The sequence below is a fragment of the Lampetra planeri genome, chromosome 50, assembly GCF_965212315.1.
Source record: "Lampetra planeri chromosome 50, kcLamPlan1.2.h2, whole genome shotgun sequence".
In the NCBI taxonomy this organism is placed as follows: Eukaryota; Metazoa; Chordata; class Hyperoartia; order Petromyzontiformes; family Petromyzontidae; genus Lampetra; species Lampetra planeri.
This window is the reverse complement of record NC_136156.1, coordinates 4,836,129-4,854,567: the sequence shown is the minus strand read 5'-3', so window position 1 is coordinate 4,854,567 and position 18,439 is coordinate 4,836,129. Positions and strand designations below refer to the sequence as shown.

General features: G+C 49.8%; 1 protein-coding gene across 2 annotated transcripts in view; it reads left to right on the top strand.

Annotated features, from left to right (window-relative positions):
* The window catches only part of ITSN1 (intersectin 1), a 57,342-nt gene that overhangs the window by 8,238 nt on the left and 30,665 nt on the right, over positions 1-18,439 (top strand). For both annotated transcript variants that reach the window (XM_078616205.1, XM_078616204.1), the window contains exons 6-20: positions 41-146; positions 1,193-1,284; positions 1,639-1,702; positions 1,846-1,983; positions 2,802-2,926; positions 4,649-4,911; positions 6,306-6,455; positions 6,613-6,753; positions 8,027-8,114; positions 9,571-9,710; positions 12,832-13,307; positions 13,902-14,074; positions 14,535-14,632; positions 16,002-16,255; positions 17,259-17,445. In XM_078616205.1, the coding sequence (XP_078472331.1) occupies positions 41-146; positions 1,193-1,284; positions 1,639-1,702; positions 1,846-1,983; positions 2,802-2,926; positions 4,649-4,911; positions 6,306-6,455; positions 6,613-6,753; positions 8,027-8,114; positions 9,571-9,710; positions 12,832-13,307; positions 13,902-14,074; positions 14,535-14,632; positions 16,002-16,255; positions 17,259-17,445 (2,495 nt within the window). The remainder of the gene's footprint in view (positions 1-40; positions 147-1,192; positions 1,285-1,638; positions 1,703-1,845; positions 1,984-2,801; positions 2,927-4,648; positions 4,912-6,305; positions 6,456-6,612; positions 6,754-8,026; positions 8,115-9,570; positions 9,711-12,831; positions 13,308-13,901; positions 14,075-14,534; positions 14,633-16,001; positions 16,256-17,258; positions 17,446-18,439) is intronic.

Sequence of the window (18,439 nt, the reverse complement as noted above, 5' to 3'; positions counted from 1 at the left end):
AATGCAGGACATTCCTGCGGTGTGGGATCTCCTCTTTCAGGTGCCACGCTACCCTTAGGTTCCACATTCGGCCGACCTGGAGCAGGAGTTGGGCCTGGGGTTGGTCCCATTCAAATGCAGAAAGCGCTGTCGGCTGAAGCCACCATGTAAGCACCTTGGCCCAGGCGAGCGAGCGCTGGTGTAGCAATGCATCACAGTGCCGGTCACCAATATGTCGCAGTGTGTTGTCATGTATCTGTTTGTTTGTGGTTTGTGTTGTCACGTACTGGTATTCATCTTCTTGGTTCTTTCGGTAAAGTAACGTAGAAGGGAAATAATAAAATAATAAAAATAAAACATTATAAAATAATTCTCACGACGTTTCGGCCACAACGCAAGCAGCCATCCTCAGGTGAAGAACAGGTCTGTCGGAAAGACAGCTGTCTTTCCGGCTGCTTGCGTTGTGGACGAAACGTCGTGAGAATTATATTATGTTTTATTTTTATTAAGAACCAAGAAGATGAATCCCTGCAGTCACGAAAGCTTTAAATCGAAACGTACTGGTATGTCACGTGTGTTGGTATGTGTGTTCTATGTGTGGTATGTGTTGACGTGTGTTTACCTAATTTTGTGTTGGTGTGTGTGTTGGTGTATCCTGTTATGCGTTGGTGTGTATGTTCAATGTATGGTGTTATTCTGCACCTCTGTACAATATTGCGTGCTTGCGTGGGTGTCCCTAATTATCGACTCAGCCTCAAATGAGTACCTGGTGTGGTGTGTAAACATTGGCAGTAGGAAGACAAAGGCGGCCGGGCGTGGTGCTGGCCACCCACCCCCTCGTGTGCCGTGTCGGCTTTCATAAGTGCTCGCTAATAGCACTTGTCCCTACAGTCTGTTAAGGCTATATGGGGGATCTTTGTCTTTGTACCTTATTGTGGGGTGCGGTAGTGCAGCAATTAACGCGCTGCGCCACAAAACCAGGATCGCGAATTCGATTCCTGAACCAGTCTTGGGCCTCCCCTAGGTCGACTTAGCCTCAAATGAGTACCTGGTGCAGTGGGTAAACATCGCCACTCATGAGACAAAGGTGGCTGGGAGTGGTGCTGGCCACCCACCCCCTCGTGTGCTGTGTCGGCCCTGTTAGGTGCCCGCGAACAGCACTTGCCCCAACAGTCTGTTGAGGCTATACGGGGGATCTTTGTATTTTTTGCAGGGCGGCTGACTGGGCTGTCCCACAGTCATCTCGCCTCAAGTACCGACAGCTCTTCAACAGCCACGACAAGACCATGAGCGGCTTCCTGACAGGTGCCTCACAATGCGATGCATCTTGACAATCCTGTGAGAGTTTAAGAAACGGAATTTATACATCCTCGTTTGTGTGTTGAATTTGACAGCTTGTCGTGTGCCTGGTGGTGTATGTGTGTGTGTGTGTCTAGTAGTGTGTGTTTTCTTGGAGGCCTGTGTGTGGCTTGTGACGCTGGTGGTGTGTGTCTGGTGATGCTGGTAGCGGTGCTGATGGTGATCTTGCTAGTGGTAGTAGTAAGTGGTGCAGATAGTGTTGCAGTTGCTGTGTTTCTGATGACCTGTGTATGCCTAGTGGTGTGTGTGTCTTTGTGTAGTGTGCGTGTTTTTAATGGCTCCCATGTGTCGGCTGTGCAGGGCCACAGGCCAGAAACATCCTCATGCAGTCCCACCTCACGCAGCCGCAGCTCGCCGCCATCTGGTGAGGATCCCTCACCCGGCTCTACCCCGGGTGCTTCTCCCATTCTCTTTTATTTTTGTGTACAATTGTGTGGTTCCTATGACCGTGAAGGCACCAAAACCTGAGCTTTAATGCCACGTGTGTGTCTTTTTGGTTGTGTGCAGGGGTCTCTCTGACATCGACCAAGATGGCAAGCTAACGGCTGAGGAGTTCATCTTGGCCATGCATCTCATTGATATGGCACTGTCTGGACAGCCGTTGCCTGCCGCCCTCACCGCTGACCTAATGCCTCCCTCGTTCAGGTGTGTTGCAGTACAGCAGACACCACCGCACAGACAGACTCGTTGTTCTGTGTCAGACAGTTAAACCACATACCGGCACGAGGACTTAAACATCAGTGCCGTTCCACACGAGACATTTTGGATCATGCCACGAGATTTCTTACTCTTAGGTTTTTTCGGTAAAGTCACGTAGGTAAAAATAAATAATAAAATATAAATAAAATAAATAATAACAGAAATAAAATTAGAAATCACGACGTTTCGGAGGCAACACAAGTCTCCGTCATCAGGTGGGACCGTCACAGCTAGATTTACTGTATCAAGTGAGGCTGAGGTTCCAAAATACAAGTTAAGGGGGGAGGGGCGTATCTGAATGTGGTAGCCAACATGCTACAAGAGAACAACAGGTGCACATGTTGTTTTACCCAGTGTTGGTTGACAATCCAAATACAAAAAGGAGAGTACTGTTAAACGCTGGGGATGTCAACACTCGGTAAAGTAGAATAGTACCTGCCAAATAAGATGGTCCAAAATGTGTAGTTAAATCTTTTTTGCATCGTTAATAACATCTTTCCAATGATTACTCAGTTTGTACCCATCATCACGGTTGAAATTATGTCTGTGTTTGTATACCTGGATGGCTTCGTGTACAAACCTTTGATGGTAGCCAGAGGGTTTGCAGAGCACCTTGGTCTCTTTTACCTACGTGACTTTACCGACAAAACCTAAGAGTATGAATCCTTGCAGTCACGAGAAAGCTTCAAATCTAGAACGAGATTTCTTAACTCGCTGTACCGTGTCACCGTGTATCATCGTGTGTCACCTTGCGTCGCATGCAGGCGTTCGCGCACTGGAAGTTCCCTCTCTGCAGGCAGCAGCAGCAGCGGCGGCGTTTCCGTGTCGCTCCTCGAACAGAAACCTCCAGAGGAGGTTGCCGAAGAGGAACCGGAGAAAAAACTACCTGGTACCTGCAACCTGCACGCAACTTCTGCCGTTTCCCCCGCCCACTCAGTTCCATTCTTGCATGTGGCAAAATGTTTCGGAGCTAAATGCCGATGTCGAAATCTGATAGCCACGAGAGGGATTCAGGGGAGGGTTTGTGCAGTTTTGCTATTGCGTTGAAGACGACAGTGGTTTAATATATCGTCCACAGATTGGGTTTCATAGCCAGTTGCACTGTGGCTTGTCGTTGATTTTCCAATCATGAGATGAGATGCGCACATGAGTCTTTTGATGTTTTGATGCGGCTCGTGGTTACACCATTTGTCTTCGTTTTTTCTTGGCATCCGTGTTGTTCTACTCTGTTCACCGGCGTTTTTCCGGATCTAGGTGAGACTCTAGGATGTTTACTCTTTGGTTTTTTCCAAAGAGTATGGACCCTTGCAGTCACAAAAACTTCAAATCTAGAACTCTAGGATGTTGACAGCACGATCCTAGAAGGGTGGTTTGAGTAGGCGGTGAGGAACGTTGTTGAGGTCTTGGTTGATGGGTAGGTTGTCGTGGCAATAAAACGTGTAAACTCCTTCACAGTTTGCATGTTTCCGTGGATATTTGATGGCAGTGTTTGCACAAAATAGGGAGCCAGGGGATTGGTGTTTGTTTCAGTGTTCTGGTTGTGATGTGTATTAGATCATTTCATGATGCATCTATCACTTTTTTAACGAGCTCCGGGACCTGGAGCACAACTCGGCAAAATTGATGTTCTTGCCTTTGTGTTGTTGCTTCTGTGCTCACGCACCATCGATCTCCCTTGCAAAATAACTGGGCAACCAGCTAAATGGGATCATAAATGACGTCACGCACCTGGGGGTGGGGGGGGGGGGTCAGACATTTGTGACGATGTGTGACGAGGGGGGGGGGTTTGAGAAATGTGACGTCGCATCAAAATGCGCAACTTTAAATAAATATAGACAACACGTTCTACTTAATTCAATAGACTTTTTAATAAATGTTTTCTCCTACAACATCAGAGTGCAGCGCCACATTAAATACGCACTACAATGACAATAGTTTTAAGTGATTTGGGGGGGGGGGGGGCAGAGCTGTGTAATGTCATTTGAGGGGGGGTCTGACTTGTTATGATGCCGTGTGACGAAGGGGTGGGGGGTCAAAAATCGTCCAAAATCGCGTGGCGTCATTTATGGACGGCCCCTAAGATGAATTTAAACTTCGAATGTTGGTCCCGCTCACTGCTGATAGGCCCCACTCACTCCACCAGCCCCGCCCACTGCTCAGGCTGCTTCGTCCTTTGTCCCTATCATGAGTCAAAGTGAGCAAGTGAGAAACACGAGGCCATGCAAAATTTAAAACTGAAATGTATCCCGACTTTTACGGATACATTTCAGATTTTGCACAAAAAGCTTGACAACAATTCGACAGCTATTCTGAAATCACTGGGATTGTCCCAGCCAACCCAGGACGTTTAAGTCGCCTTTAGGCAGGTCTACACCTGAGCAATCGGTTACCCAACTTGGTTGCATGCAACTGACTTGCTCGTCTGCGAAACATCTCTACGACCAAAGACACGGACGTATAAGCAGCTATTTAAGTTGCACGATTTCGAGAGTGATTTGGACGGCGCGACTGATCGCTCAGGTGGTGTGTGGGGGGCCCCGCCTTTAGATCTGTGAACTCGCGTAATTCTGCTGCTGCTGCTCCTCCTCCGCCCCCCCCCCCCCTCCCCAAGTGACATTTGAGGACAAGAAGAGGGAGAACTTTGAGAAGGGCAACCAGGAGCTGGAGCGAAGGCGTGCTGCGTTGGCCGAGACGCAGCGCCGTGAGCGCGAACGCCTGCTGGCCGTGGAGCGCGCTGAGCACGAGCGGAGGGAGCGTGAGCGCCAGCAGCAAGAACGACGCCGCCAGGCGGAGCTGGAGCGCCAGCTGGAGCGCCAGCGGGAGATGGAGCGACAGAGGGAGGAGGAGAGGAGGAGGGAGGTGGAGCGCAGGGAGGTAGGAGGCCAGGCTTAGACTGAGGGATAACTTTGGTTGTGTTGTTACGATGTTGTGAAAATGAACTTACTAAGTTGAGCGTCTTCTTTTTTAAAATATTTTTTTATTTCCATTCTACGTGACTTTACCGAAAGAACCAAGAAGACACTCAACTTCGTAGTTCATTTTCACAACATAAAATATTATGTTTTATTTTTATTATTTTATTATTTCCTTTCTACGTGACTTTACCGAAAGAACCAAGAAGATGAATCCCTGCAGTCACGAAAGCTTTAAATCGAAATTTAAGTTGAGTGTGTTTGGGCTGCTTGGTTCTATCAAGTAATTGGTCATGGAGACCAGTCTGATGATGAGGTCCTTGTCTGCCATGTTGGCAGCTCTCATTGTGACCTTCCTCCACCTTGCCCTGACCTCAACCGTAGTCATCAGCTGTTCGTTGCTCAATACTATCCCAGTTAACTTTAGATGGGTCGGGGTTACGGATTAACTGTGCTTGTGAAAAAAACAGATTTTAACATGCCCAGCGTTTCATTATTAGCTGCTCCTCACTGATGGGCAGTGATTCCATGCCCATTTGAAAACAAACGTGTTTTCAGCGATAAAACAGATGAGGCCTGATATGTGTTCCCCCTATTGTGGTTGTCGCCTGATGTTCGTTGTAATCACCGGCGAAACGTTGTACTCTTATTGCAAATGTTGTGGGTTTACTCTCCAACACAGCGGTGTGCTGAACCAGCAAATAATTGGCTTGTTTTGTTTCAGTGACCAACCTTACTAATTGGGGTGGCGGCAGGTTTAACGTCACATTTATATTTACGCGATCTAACCAAAAACCCTCTATTATGGATTACTCAAAAGCCCCATCACCCCAGGAGCAAAGCCTTGACCTCGGAGTACTTAGAAAAAGGCGATCTAAAGATCTTGGGGACCTTGCTGGTTTATAAAGATTGATCAGTTCCTGAAAATATTGTGGGGCTAACCCATTGAGTGCCTTGTAGGTCAGCAGCAGAATTTGCAGTCCGCTCAACTTAACTGGTAGCCAATGTGAAGACGGGAGAGCAGTTGTGTGATGTGCTCGCGAAATGGTGTGCGTGTGAGCACTTCGGCAGCTGCATTATGAACAAGCAGCTTACTCAGAATCCCAAATAATATGCAGCAGTCTAGTGAATAAACACGAGAAGAGGAGTGAGGAAGCAGGGAAATAAAGTGAAGGGGGAGGGAGGGGTAGGGGAAAGGGGAAATCCTGTGCGTCGTCAGTGCTGAGTTTGGTGGAAAAGAGCTGCACAGGAAGCTGACGCCGGTACGTGATGCACGCACGGTTGGCTTGAGTGGGATGCTCGTGGTGGTGCGTGTGTGCCGGCTGCCCGTGTCGCTGTGGACCCCGCGCTGTTGAGGCTGCCAAGCGGGAGCTGGAGCGGCAGCGTCAGATGGAGTGGGAGCGCACGCGACGGCAGGAGCTGCTCAACCAACGCAACCGCGAGCAGGAGACAATCGTGGGCCTCAAGGCTCGACGCAAGACGCTGGAGTTCCAGCTGGAGACCGTGGCAAGTACACGTGCACACACGCGCGCTCTCTTGCTTGCGCTCGGTGCTTCATTTCTCGCCGTGTCCTCTCGGCATCACCTGCGTTGCCTGGTTGGAGCGTAGTTGCATTGCCTGGGTTGAGTGCTTTGTCTCAGTGTAGTTGTCGCGTCGTTTCCAGGGTGACAAGCGGCAGCAGCTCGACGGGAAGCTGCAGGACGTTCGCGCCCGGCTGTCCATCGAGCGGCAGGAGCTGGAGCGAACCAACAGCGCGCGCGAGATCAAGCTCTCTCAGCTGGAGTTGCTGCAGAAGCAGCTGCAGGTGACTACGTGTGCGGCACGCGCCCGCGTTTTGAGCATCGCTCAAACGGAGATGCCACGATATTTTTTTTTTTGTCGCGACAAGATAATTCTCGCGAAAACGGTTTCCCGGAACGTTGCAGTTGTATTTCGATTTAAAGCTTTCGTGACTGCAGGGATTCATCTTCTTGGTTCTTTCGGTAAAGTCACGTAGAAGGGAAATAATAAAATAATAAAAATAAAACATAATAAAATAATTCTAACGACGTTTCGGCAACAACGCAAGCAGTCGTCCTCAACGGCTGCTTGCGTTGTGGCCGAAACGTCATGAGAATTATTTTATTATGTTTTATTTTTATTATTTTATTATTTCCCTTCTACGTGACGGCTGCTTGCGTTGTGGCCGAAACGTCGTGAGAATTATTTTATTTAATGTTTTATTTTTATTATTTTATTATTTCCCTTCTACGTGACTTTACTGAAAGAACCAAGAAGACTTTGCAGTTGTGTTTAGAATTTTTATTGTATTGTTTTTGTGGGTTATTGCACTACCATTCTCAATAGTGAGGGCTTAGAAGTTATTTAATTGCAGTTTACTTCACTTCACAATATCTGATGCTAATAATGCACAAGTTGTTGGTTATACAAGAAACACATTAACTTGTAAATGTATGATATCACGTAATTAACATGCTCTCTGGAAAACTTTTGTAAAATAGCATTTTCGTGGGATTGGGTATTTAGAATTGGAACGATTGTGTTTCTTAATATTTGTCAGAAAATCAAATATGGAATAAAAAAAAGCATGCTCTAAAAATATTTAGATTAACAGATGATGCTACAATTGTGGGCCTCGTGTAGTATTATATCATATGTCGCAGAAGCTCTCGTGCCTGGTTTTGAGAGTAGCAGACTAATTGCGTACGCGCGTGAGTGGTTGTGCGTGTGTGTATGTTAAAGCTATAGCTGGAGCTTTATTTTGCGTGTGCATGTGTGTGTGTACGTTGCGTTACAAACCTGGCCACCCGGGTTCAATTCCCGCTCACAGCCAACACCAGTAATGATTATCTGAACCAGTCCTGGGCCGCCCCTAGGTCGAATCGGCCTCAAATGAGTACCTGGTGCGGTGAGTAAACATCGCCACTCGGGAGACAAAGGCGGCCGGGCGTGGTGCTGGCCACCCACCCCCTCGTGTGACGTCCCGGCATTCATAGGTACTCGCTAACAGCACTCGTTCCTACAGTCTGTTGAGGCTATATGGGGGACCCTTGTCTTTGTCTTCTGTACGAGTGCAGGAGCATCAGCAAATGTTGGCACGCCTGGTTCCAGAGAAGCAGTCTCTGAGCGAGCAGCTGAAGCATGTGCAGCAGAACCACACTCAGAGTGAGTTCCCTACTGACTTCTTCCTTTTCACTTGAGCACGACTAACGTGAAATCTTCTTGGTTCTTTCGGTAAAGTCACGTAGAAGGGAAGTAATAAAATAATAAAAATAAAACATAGTAAAATAATCCTCACGACGTTTCGGCTACAACGCAAGCAGCCGTCTTCGAAACGTCGTGAGAATTATTTTATTATGTTTTATTTTTATTATTTTATTACTTCCCTTCTACGTGACTTTACCGAAAGAATCAAGAAGATGAATCCCTGCAGTCACGAAAGCTTTAAATCGAAAACTAACGTGAAACTTACGGTAACTGCCGTGTCTCTAAACACCCTGCATTACTTACTCTTACGTGGGCATGTGGCTCGGCGGTCGAGCGAGCAGCTCGCAGTCGGAGTTCAAATCCCGGGTATGGTTGACGCAACCCATCATTCCTCTGGGATAATTAAAATGAGTACCACTTTGTGGGAAATTCAACAGTGATGGATGGACTCGCTGTCGCCAAGGGCATGCGGAATCTCCACCACTGAACTGGGTATGGAAGCAGGAGAGGATCCCACTGCCTTAATGCTCGTTTGAGCAGGAAATAACGAACTATCTGCATTTTGTCCAAATTGTATTGCAACCATTGTAAGCATTCTTCCAAGTAAGAGCACCAACAATTTAACTGTTAATGCTGAGCTGAGACATACAGAGCACAATCGGGGTGAGAGTGCAACTTGTATTCATGTCCGAGCTGTGTGGGTGTGTGTGGTCGTGGCGCAGTAGTTAGCCCGCTGCGTTACAACCTCAGTTTGATTCCGGGCCACAGCTAACATCAGTGTGTGTTTGTGTATAAATGTGGGAAGCGGTAATGCAACAGTTCGTGCGCTGCTCTACATACCCGGCGACCCGAGTTCGATTCCAGCTCATGGCCGACACCAGTGACGATTATTTGAACCAGTTCTAGGCCTCCCCTAGGTCGACTTAGCCTTAAATGAGTACCTGATGCGGTGTGTAAACATCGCGACTGGGGAGACAAAGACGGCCAGACACTGTGCAGGCCACCCACCCGCTCGTGTGCCGTTCCGGCCTTCATAGGTGCTCGCTAACACCACTTTCCCCAACAGTTTTTCACAGGTTATACGGTGTCTCTTTGTCATTGCATTAATGTGTGTGCCTCAAAGATTGTTAGAAATATCCAGTCCCTGTGAGTGAGTGCCTGGCCAGTGTGCCATGTGCCAAGGAGGTATGAAGAACAATCCAGAGTCTTGGGACCAGATGAGGCACCGGGCAGGTGACCTACCAAGTGAACCGCTGAGGACGGCCGGCGGATGTGCGCTGGCCGTTTTGTCTGATATCATTGTAACTGCACGGACCACGGGGACGGGTTCCACAGGATTGTAAGAGCATCCAGGCGTTTTGCGGTGATTTATTGCGACGTCTCCGTCCCGCCACATTCGCCCGCGCGTGTGCAGATGACTCTTTCACCGGGGTGCACAAGGCACAGCTGGCGCGCGAGGCCGCTTGCCTCCGCCTGCGGGAGACCCTGGTCTCCGTCGAGACCGAGACGGCCGAGCGGTTGAACGACATCGACGCCTTCAACAACCAGCTGAAGGTGACGTTGCCCTGCGTCCATCGCAGTGGCGTGCTGCTACCACAGCCACACACGGCCAGCATAACCACACAGAGCCGCACCTCCACCGAGCGAACGTGCACCCTCCGGCATTGCCATATCAACGCAGTCTCGGTCAGCCATGCCAACGGTTAGAGCCACAAGCAGTGAGCGCATGGCCACCACCGTAGTCTCCTCACAAGACCAAGTGTCTGTCCAAGCACACAGGTGCATCCACGCCTCAAGCAGCCACACTTGTGTCTGCTACTCGGTACTGTTGAAATGATATAGTCAACAATAATGCACTTTGTTTATCCAGGAAAGCCTCCCTGAGTCCCAAGACTCCTTTTCAGGAGGATCGTGCAACTCTGGGACATTAAGGCAATTCTTACAATGAAAGTTTGATTTCATTTCCTAGGAGACCAGAGTACCTGAAGAAAACCTGTGCATGCGTGGGTATAACACTCGAAGCCGCACGCAGATGGATTCAAGAATCAGTTGCAGCAAATCTTCACGTCCTGGCCTAATCGTAGCCCAAGCCTACAACGCCTGGTATCCCCAGACAGTGTCCCATCCGAGTACAAACTAGGATGAAATCTGCTTCGCTTCCGTGGAGCTGACGAGATTGGGTGCACTCGGGATGATTTGGTCGTGGCGCTCTCCTCTTTGGCACCGGCGTGCACCAACGCCGGGCACTTTCAGGCTCCTCTGGCTTATGCGACACGCACTCCTGTGCACCCCTCCCCGTCTCTTGCAGCCGGGCTTGGTGGACGGGCTCGTGTGTCAGTGTCTCTGTGCCTCTCTGGGCTGTCTCTCACAGATAGGCCTCTTTCTGAAGGTCACACACTCGTAGCTGGGCGCCGCAACGCTCCGCTGCACACACACCAGTCACACTTGGGCACTAACGTCACAGCGATCACCGTGCAAATTATCTTGTTCTCAGGCTACTGACTGCCGTCCTGTTGCGATGCCCTAGGAGGGAAACTGCTTTTACTTTTAAGGGTTTCTTTTGGTACTGCAGGAGGCTGATTGGAGACCGCCAGATTTGCCCATAAATTAAGTGCCTCCCGCAGAAATCTTATTTTTTATTTATGTTGAAATGCAAACCTGAGAACTGGATTTTTTTCATACTGTTAAATGTTGCTGTTATTAACCGTAATAATGTGATTACTTTTGGAAAAATAATTTAAAGTTAAGCTGAGAAAATCTTTTTGGTAAACGCGATCTGCTTTAGGAAGCGTCCATATCTACCCCACCTTTTTTTTCTCAGCGTCACTTTAAATCCTCTTGACGGTTTTTCTTAAAGACGATGAGTGCAATGGACACTCCATCTAATCGCAGTCTTAACAACACCCCCAGTAGAGTGTCGCTTTGCTAATGTGATGCCAGCTCCATCACTCACATCCCCTCCCCCTTTGGCCCGTAGTGGCTTGCTGCCCGTCACGCTGCATGGCTGGGCCTGGATGGTTGTATGCGATGCAGCACTCGGTGGCGGCGGTGGCAGTGCACACTCCTCACCGTGCTGTCTCATCTCTCCGTAGCTTGCTCTTTTGTGCGCTCAAGTTGTCTGCCATCCTTACTCCCTGCTCACTCACCATTGTCCGTGTCTCCATTGCCCGAGTGCGGCGCCTGTTCACCAGCGTTCTTGGCTCGTGCCAGGATTTTGCTTTCCCAATGTGGAGAAGTTTCCATGATAATAAGATCCATTATTCCAGCATACACCCACCCATACGTATGACCATGTCACCGTAACGTGGTGGCGGCCCATCTTGTCAACATCTCGGAAGCCTGGATAGAGCCTGGATGGTTGGCCATCTCACACAAACAGGTTGCCAGATGGCAGTACTGCAAACAAACATTACTATTCTATACGTTTATGCTCCTGGGTCTATGCCTGCACTGCCCCTCATTGAACAGCACGGTGAAGAATGCATAAATACCCACATGGTCCTCCTCCAGCAGTAGATTGCCAAAAGGCTGTACACGGCCGTGTAAATGACGACTCGTCTACTGAAAGGCACAGGCAGTGGCTGTGCCGCTGCCACACATGAGTACCGCGAGCTGTGTGCTGTAGTCTGTCGCTGCCGTTGCTGCCTCGACAGAGCTTGCTCTGGAGACCCCTAACGCGCGAGTGCACGTGTGTGAGTGTGGGTGTGCGCGCGTGCGTCTAACCCTAATCGCAGTCAAAACACTGCTCGCCGGTGGAGATGGCAGTCCTGTCATTGTTTCACCCGAAGGGGTGTAAGCGAGTTGGAAATGATCGCTGCGGCTGCGGGCATGACTGCACGCCTTGTGGTGGTCTTCCACGCTGTCTGCAGCCTGTTTGTGCGTTGGTTGAGTCTCTCTAAGTGACACCAACAGTACACGCTCACGTTGGGCTGAATCGGGCAGCGCCGCTTTTCACAAACCTCCAACTAACGTGGCCGTCTGCGTGATTCGCCGTGGATTTGTGTGGCAATCAAAAGACGGTGCGGGGAGGTTCCACGTTACCGGTGGACATTGCAGACCTTTGGATATGTTGACAGTGCTTTGAGAGGATGGTAGTGCTCATAAGTGTCAGGAACTGGGAGGTGGTGGAGTTGCCGTTGATGCACCCCTCCTCCCACCCCCATTACAGTCAACTCTCAATTATCCAAAGCAATGGGGGTGGGAGTGTGGCCCAGGTGAAACAAAAGTGCAGATAATGTAAACGTATGTTAATTTAGGCCAAAACACGTGTTTATTGTTTACCCAAATACAACGGGGTGGGGGGGGGTACAGACCTAGAACGTGCTGTCTGCTTTTATTGCTTCTTAAAGGAATCGATTCACTTGCCTACGTGTTTGCAGTCAACGTGTGGGCACCGTGTCACTAACCCTTGACGAAAAGGTGCAAATGAGCACGGTTAATGCGCACTACGGGTAGTCCGCGCACGGACAATCGAGCGTTGACTGCAAACGTGGAGGCTTCAGCGTGAGGGCCGAGGTTTTTTTTTATCAGGAGCCCGCATAGAGGCGACGCTCCTGGGGAGGTCATCCCTCATGGACCCGCCGGAGGGGCCTCAGCCCGGGACTGAAGGTGAACTTCACCTGCGGCCTCCCCCTCCGCACCACCGGCCCCCCCTTGTGGCCTCTCCCCCACGCAGGAGCTCCGGGAGATGTACAGCCGCCAGCAGCAGCTGCAGCAGGAGCGGCAGCAGCAGCTGAAGCAGGAGCGGCAGCAGCAGCTGCAGCAGGAGAGGCAGCAGCAGCTGCAGCAGGAACGGCAGCAGCAGCAGGAACGGCAGCTGCAGCAGGAGCGGCAGCAGCAGCAGGAGCGGCAACAGCAGCAGGAACGGCAGCTGCAGCAGGAGCGGCAGCAGCAGCAGGAGAGGCAGCTGCAGCTGCAGCAGGAGAGGCAGCAGCAGCTGCAGCAGGAGCGGGCGCGAGCTCAGAGAGAGGTGGAGGAGCGTGCGAGAGCGCAGCAGGAGACTGAGGAGCGTGCCCGGGCGCAGAAGGAGAGCGAGGAGCGCGCACGGGCGCAGAGGCAGGTGGAGGAGCGAGCGCGGCACCAGCGCGAAGCGGAGGAGCGAGCGCGAGCCCAGCGGGAGGCGGAGGAGCAAGAGCAAGCGGAGAGCAAGCGGTAAAGAGCGCGCTGCTGCCTCTCGATGTGCCAGGGCTGGGGAACTGATGGAATCTATGGACCGTGGGCTGTGTACGGCCTGTGACTTAATTTCACTTCGCCCGCATCCACACGAGACCTACCGCTTAGAGACGGTTCTCAAATGGTGTCCATCACTGTGAGCTTCTCAGCTGCACTAATCTGGTACTAGGCGGGGAATATTCTTGGCTGGACACATTGCCACGTTTATAATTTTAGCGAGCTCAGTAATTTCTTTGCCCAGTGCGTTTGGTTTTTCCTACTTTATATATACAGTGGCAATTTAATCGATCAATACAAATGCAAATCGCTATCCTGACATGCTGTGCATCATTCTTTGGTTCTTTCGGTTAAGTCACGTCTAAAGATAAAATAACAAATTAAATAATAGCATATTACGACGTTTCGATTGCAACACAAGCAATCATCAGCAGGCATAGACGTGACTTAACCGAAAGAACCAAAGAATAATTCCTGCAGTCACGAAAGCTCCAAAATTAATGCTGTGCATCGCTCGTGACAAGATGGCCCCGCAGAGCTGCGGGTGACATTAGGGCTGTGTTTGTGCGCGAGTAGGAGAAGCGCAGGGCAGGACTCCCAGGGCGACCAGGCTGCCGGGGAGGATGCAATCGCCTCCGGAGGTCCGACAGCGGCGCCCGTCAACCATCAGCACAAGATGGAGTTGGCCGACCGCCTCAATAAGATCCTGCAGCGGCAACAAGATCGCGAGCCCGTCAGGAAACCCTCGGGTAATGGTCGCTGTCGCCCACCCCGTGCTGCCGTCACCACCGCCACTTGCCACGCCGATCGCATTGTGCCTTTTGCGGAATATCGTTAGATCCTGATTGTCGTGATTTTAGTTTTTTTTATTGGCTGTGTTACGCGTTAAACACGTTCGGTTTTCCTGCATCACGACTGCAGGCCTAGGCTCTCGCAATCATTTGTTAAATTATTTCTGTCTTGCGTAAATGACAGACGCATTTATAAGTTGTATAGGTTTGTGAAGCTCTATGATTACATGATTTATTCAACTAACCATGAAGATGGACTTTTTTTCCCCGACTGGAAGTATATAAAATCACAAAAACTGTATAATACGCAAAACCCAATTACAGCATCACAGAAAAATTATATCTGTAAAACCATAACATCATGACAATTAATATAGTATCGTGGAAACGCGAGTGAGCTGCGTTGCTCTTTTAACAGACTCGTCGGAGTCCAAGGTGGCGTACTACCGAGCGCTGTATCCGTTTGAGGCTCGCAATCAGGACGAGCTCACGATCCAGCCTGGCGACGTCATCCTCGTAAGCCCTCTTTGACTATTCACTCACTTTACGAAGCGTCCATATCTACCCCACCTTTTTTTTTCTCAGCGTCACTTTAAATTCTCTGACGGTTTTTCTTAAAGACGATGAGTGCAATGGACACTCCATCTAATCGCAGTCTTAACAACACCCCCAGTAGAGTGTTGCTTTGCTAATGTGATTCCAGCTCCGTCACTCACATCCCCTCCCCCTTTGGCCCGTAGTGGCTTGCTGCCCGTCACACCAATTGACGACGAATCAGGCAAACTCTGCGCTTGCAAAACGTGTTCATTTCATCAGTCGAAAGACTGCGAGGCAAACCGTGTGTAAGTGGGGCACACCCAGTGACCCTCCCCAAGATGCCCGCAGCAGCATGCGGCAAAACGCTGAGAGAAGAACAACACGCAGCCCGGCACGGACAACCACACTTGGATTGCAAGCAGCTGCAAAAGAACTTGCGTGTTTATATCTCTGTGGTTATCTTCTTGGTTCTTTCGGTAAAGTCACGACAGACCTGGTCTTCACCTGAGGACGGCTGCTTGCGTTGTGGCCGAAACGTCGTGAGAATTATTTTATTATGTTTTATTTTTATTATTTTATTACTTCCCTTCTACGTGACTTTACCGAAAGAACCAAGAAGATGAATCCCTGCAGTCACGAAAGCTTTAAATCGAAAAATCTCTGTGGTTACTTCGCTGCAATGTGTCTGCACTTGCTTTGGGCAGTAGCTTACTTTGAGTCGTATTTCTCTGCTGTGAATATTCCTTTTTGAACCGTCTTGTGCTGCCGTGTTCTGTAGTGTTTCTCTGCTTCTCTTTACAAGCCTCCTCTCCCTTCTTTTCTTTGTAAACTCTGCCGCTGTCTGCCTGGAGGTGAAAGGGGACTGGGTAAGTTTCTCACAGCTGTTGTGCGAGGCTCTGAGGCTGGGTGTGGTTTGAATGGGGTCAAGGGTTCGGGTTAAAGCTGAAGTTGGTTTCCAGCTTTTCTGGATCAATTATGACTTTGGAGTCAGAAATATGGAAAGGATCATAGGTTCATATGGAGAGGGTTATATTTTCCTGCACACAACATTACTTCGAGCTGATAGTTTGACATTTTAAACAACGTCATACACATACACGTGTGCTTTTTGCTTGTGATTGTTTTTTTGGTTTAAACGTGTTGTGTGTGTGTGTGTACACGTGTTACGTGCCAGTGTTTTTAATCGGTGCACCTCACCGGCAACGCCGCGCATCAGAAACGTGGACACTTGACAAATAAAATGCAGGGAAGTGCTCAACGAGGCAAGGAGAGAGAGAGATTCCCGCTTGGGATTATCTAACAGTGGATAGACCACGGCCGTGATGATTTTGTTGCGTCTTGTCTGCAGGTCGACGAGAACCAAACTGGGGAGCCGGGCTGGCTGGGTGGGGAGCTGCGTGGCCAGACCGGGTGGTTTCCTGCCAACTACAGTGAGCGCATTCCCGATGGCGAAATTGGGGGGGGCACCCAGGCCCAGACCCCAGACGGTGGGGGGCATCTACTGGCAACAGCAGGAGGAACAGGAGGAGGAGGCGGAGGAGAAGGAGGAGGAGGTGGAGGAGGAGGAGGAGGTGGTGGCAACTGGGCAGACTTCAGCACCGCGTATGTCCGTCTTGTATCTCAAATCATTTTCTGTACAATAGTGGCCACTTTACTTCCGGTTACTCTGCGTGCGATGGAAGGATGGGGCATGCAATTTGGAAGTGTGGAATCGAACTTGGCAGCAAAGTGTTGAGAGATGTAATCGAAAGAAGGAGGCTGTGATTGGTGGGACGTGGTTGGTACGGGGGAGGGCAAGTTGCCGAGAGATGTGGTGGAGCGGCCAAGGGGAGACCTCGTGTCAAGTTCATTGTTTATTTTGTTAAACCAGTGGAGAACTCGCGAGGCCATGATAGTCTCATTCGCAAGAGGCCTGCGGTAACTAAAAATTAACAACAAAACATAAGGAAAAATAAAGTAACTGCACTGAAGTACAATAAATGGAAGTTGAAAATATTGCAGAAACATAAATACGTGTTTAATAGTAAATTTTCTGTCGCATTAGTCAGCTTGGGCTGATCATTGTAAATCTGCAAGCTAAAGCCGGATGATCATGATGAGGCTGTATTACTAATCCTTGAATGTCGTCTTAACTGCAACAAGGGGAAAGCCAGACATTGGTGGGGATGACACCACAAGGGCAGTCCACGAAGTTTGAGTGGCGATTACGGGATCTTTCGGAAGGAAGCGATGGCGAGGTGATGTAACATCAGCGGCATTGGCCCTTGTCAGTGGCGGATCCAAAGTGGGGGGGTGGGAACGATGGGAGCGATCCCCTCTCACTTGAGGTCCTGAAAATCGGTATTTGAAATGTAAATATTTGTAGGGGCCTTATTTAAAAGGCATGAAATGTGGGACCGCACCACCACCCCCCCAACCATGAAAAGTGTTTAGATCTGCCTCTGGCCATGATGAACTTTTGACCTTGTTTTGACCTTGTGAAAGTGTGGATGTGTGAATTAATCGCTGACCGGATGTGTACGTGTGATTCGTGAGTCGCATGCGGGATCTGGTCCCGTGAGATCATCGTGGCTGCAATGGAGTTGTTTCCTTTTTGGTCGGGCAGGTGGCCGGGCAGCACTAGCACCACGGAAGTGGGGGGCGATTCAGGGGGCGGCACCTGGGAATCGCTGGACAGCACGGCCGCTCACGCGACAGCCCAGCCCGTTGCGCACGCGGGGGCAGCCCAGCGACCGTGTTCGGCCTTCACCCCGGCCTCCGTGTCCATGTCGCCCTCGCCAACTCCAGGACAGGTGTGCCGTGACAGCTGCACTGCCGTGTTGCTCGTGTGTTTGTGAGTTGTGTGTGTGCGTGCCGATTTGAAGGGTGTGTGTGTGTGTAGAATGAAGGATGTGTGTGTGCAAACTACACACGTTAGTGTAGTGGTTAGCACGCTACGAACCCGGCGACCCGGAATTGATTCCCTCTCACGGCCAACACCAGTTTCGAATATCTCTACCGGTCATGGGCCTCTCCTAGGTCGACTCAACCTCAAATGAGTACCTGGTGCGGTGTGTAAAAACATTGCCACTGGGGAGACAAAGGTGTTCGGGCGTGGTGCTGGCCACCCACCCCCTCGTGTACCATGCCGGCCTTCATAGGTTCTCGCTAACAGCACTTGCCCCAACAGTCTGTTGAGGCTATACGGGGGATCTTTGTCTTTGCAGACTACAGGGTAATCCGTGGAGGGTGTTTTGATCTGTGTGTTTTAAGTATGTATTAGTGTTTGTGTGCATGTGTATATGTTAGACCTCAACAGTGTACCTCGTCGCTATCTCAAGTCCTTATCCCCCTTCTGGGATCGCGCTGCCATCACGAACGTAGCATCTCGCCCAGATCTGGAAGAACGCTGTCAAGCAGCGTGGAACAACGCAGGACGTCCAGAATAAACACCTCACCCGAGATCAAAATCTCGCACCTCCTGTCTTTCGCCATTTCTCCAAGGCACTCGGTTTAACCATCAACAATATCAGAACGTCAACAGGCCAATGCGCACATCTACATCATGAATAGAAACTTAAAGACAATCCACAATGCGGCTGTGGCCATGCACTGTGGTCCTGCGTTCCTTCAACAGAGGAATTGCAAAAACTACACAAACTCTTCTTCTTGGTTCTTTTGGTAAAGTCACGTAGAAGGGAAGTAATAAAATAATAAAAATAAAACATAATAAAACAATTCTCACGACGTTTCGACCACAACGCAAGCAGCTGTCCTCAGGTGAAGAACAGGTCTGTCGAGAAGGCA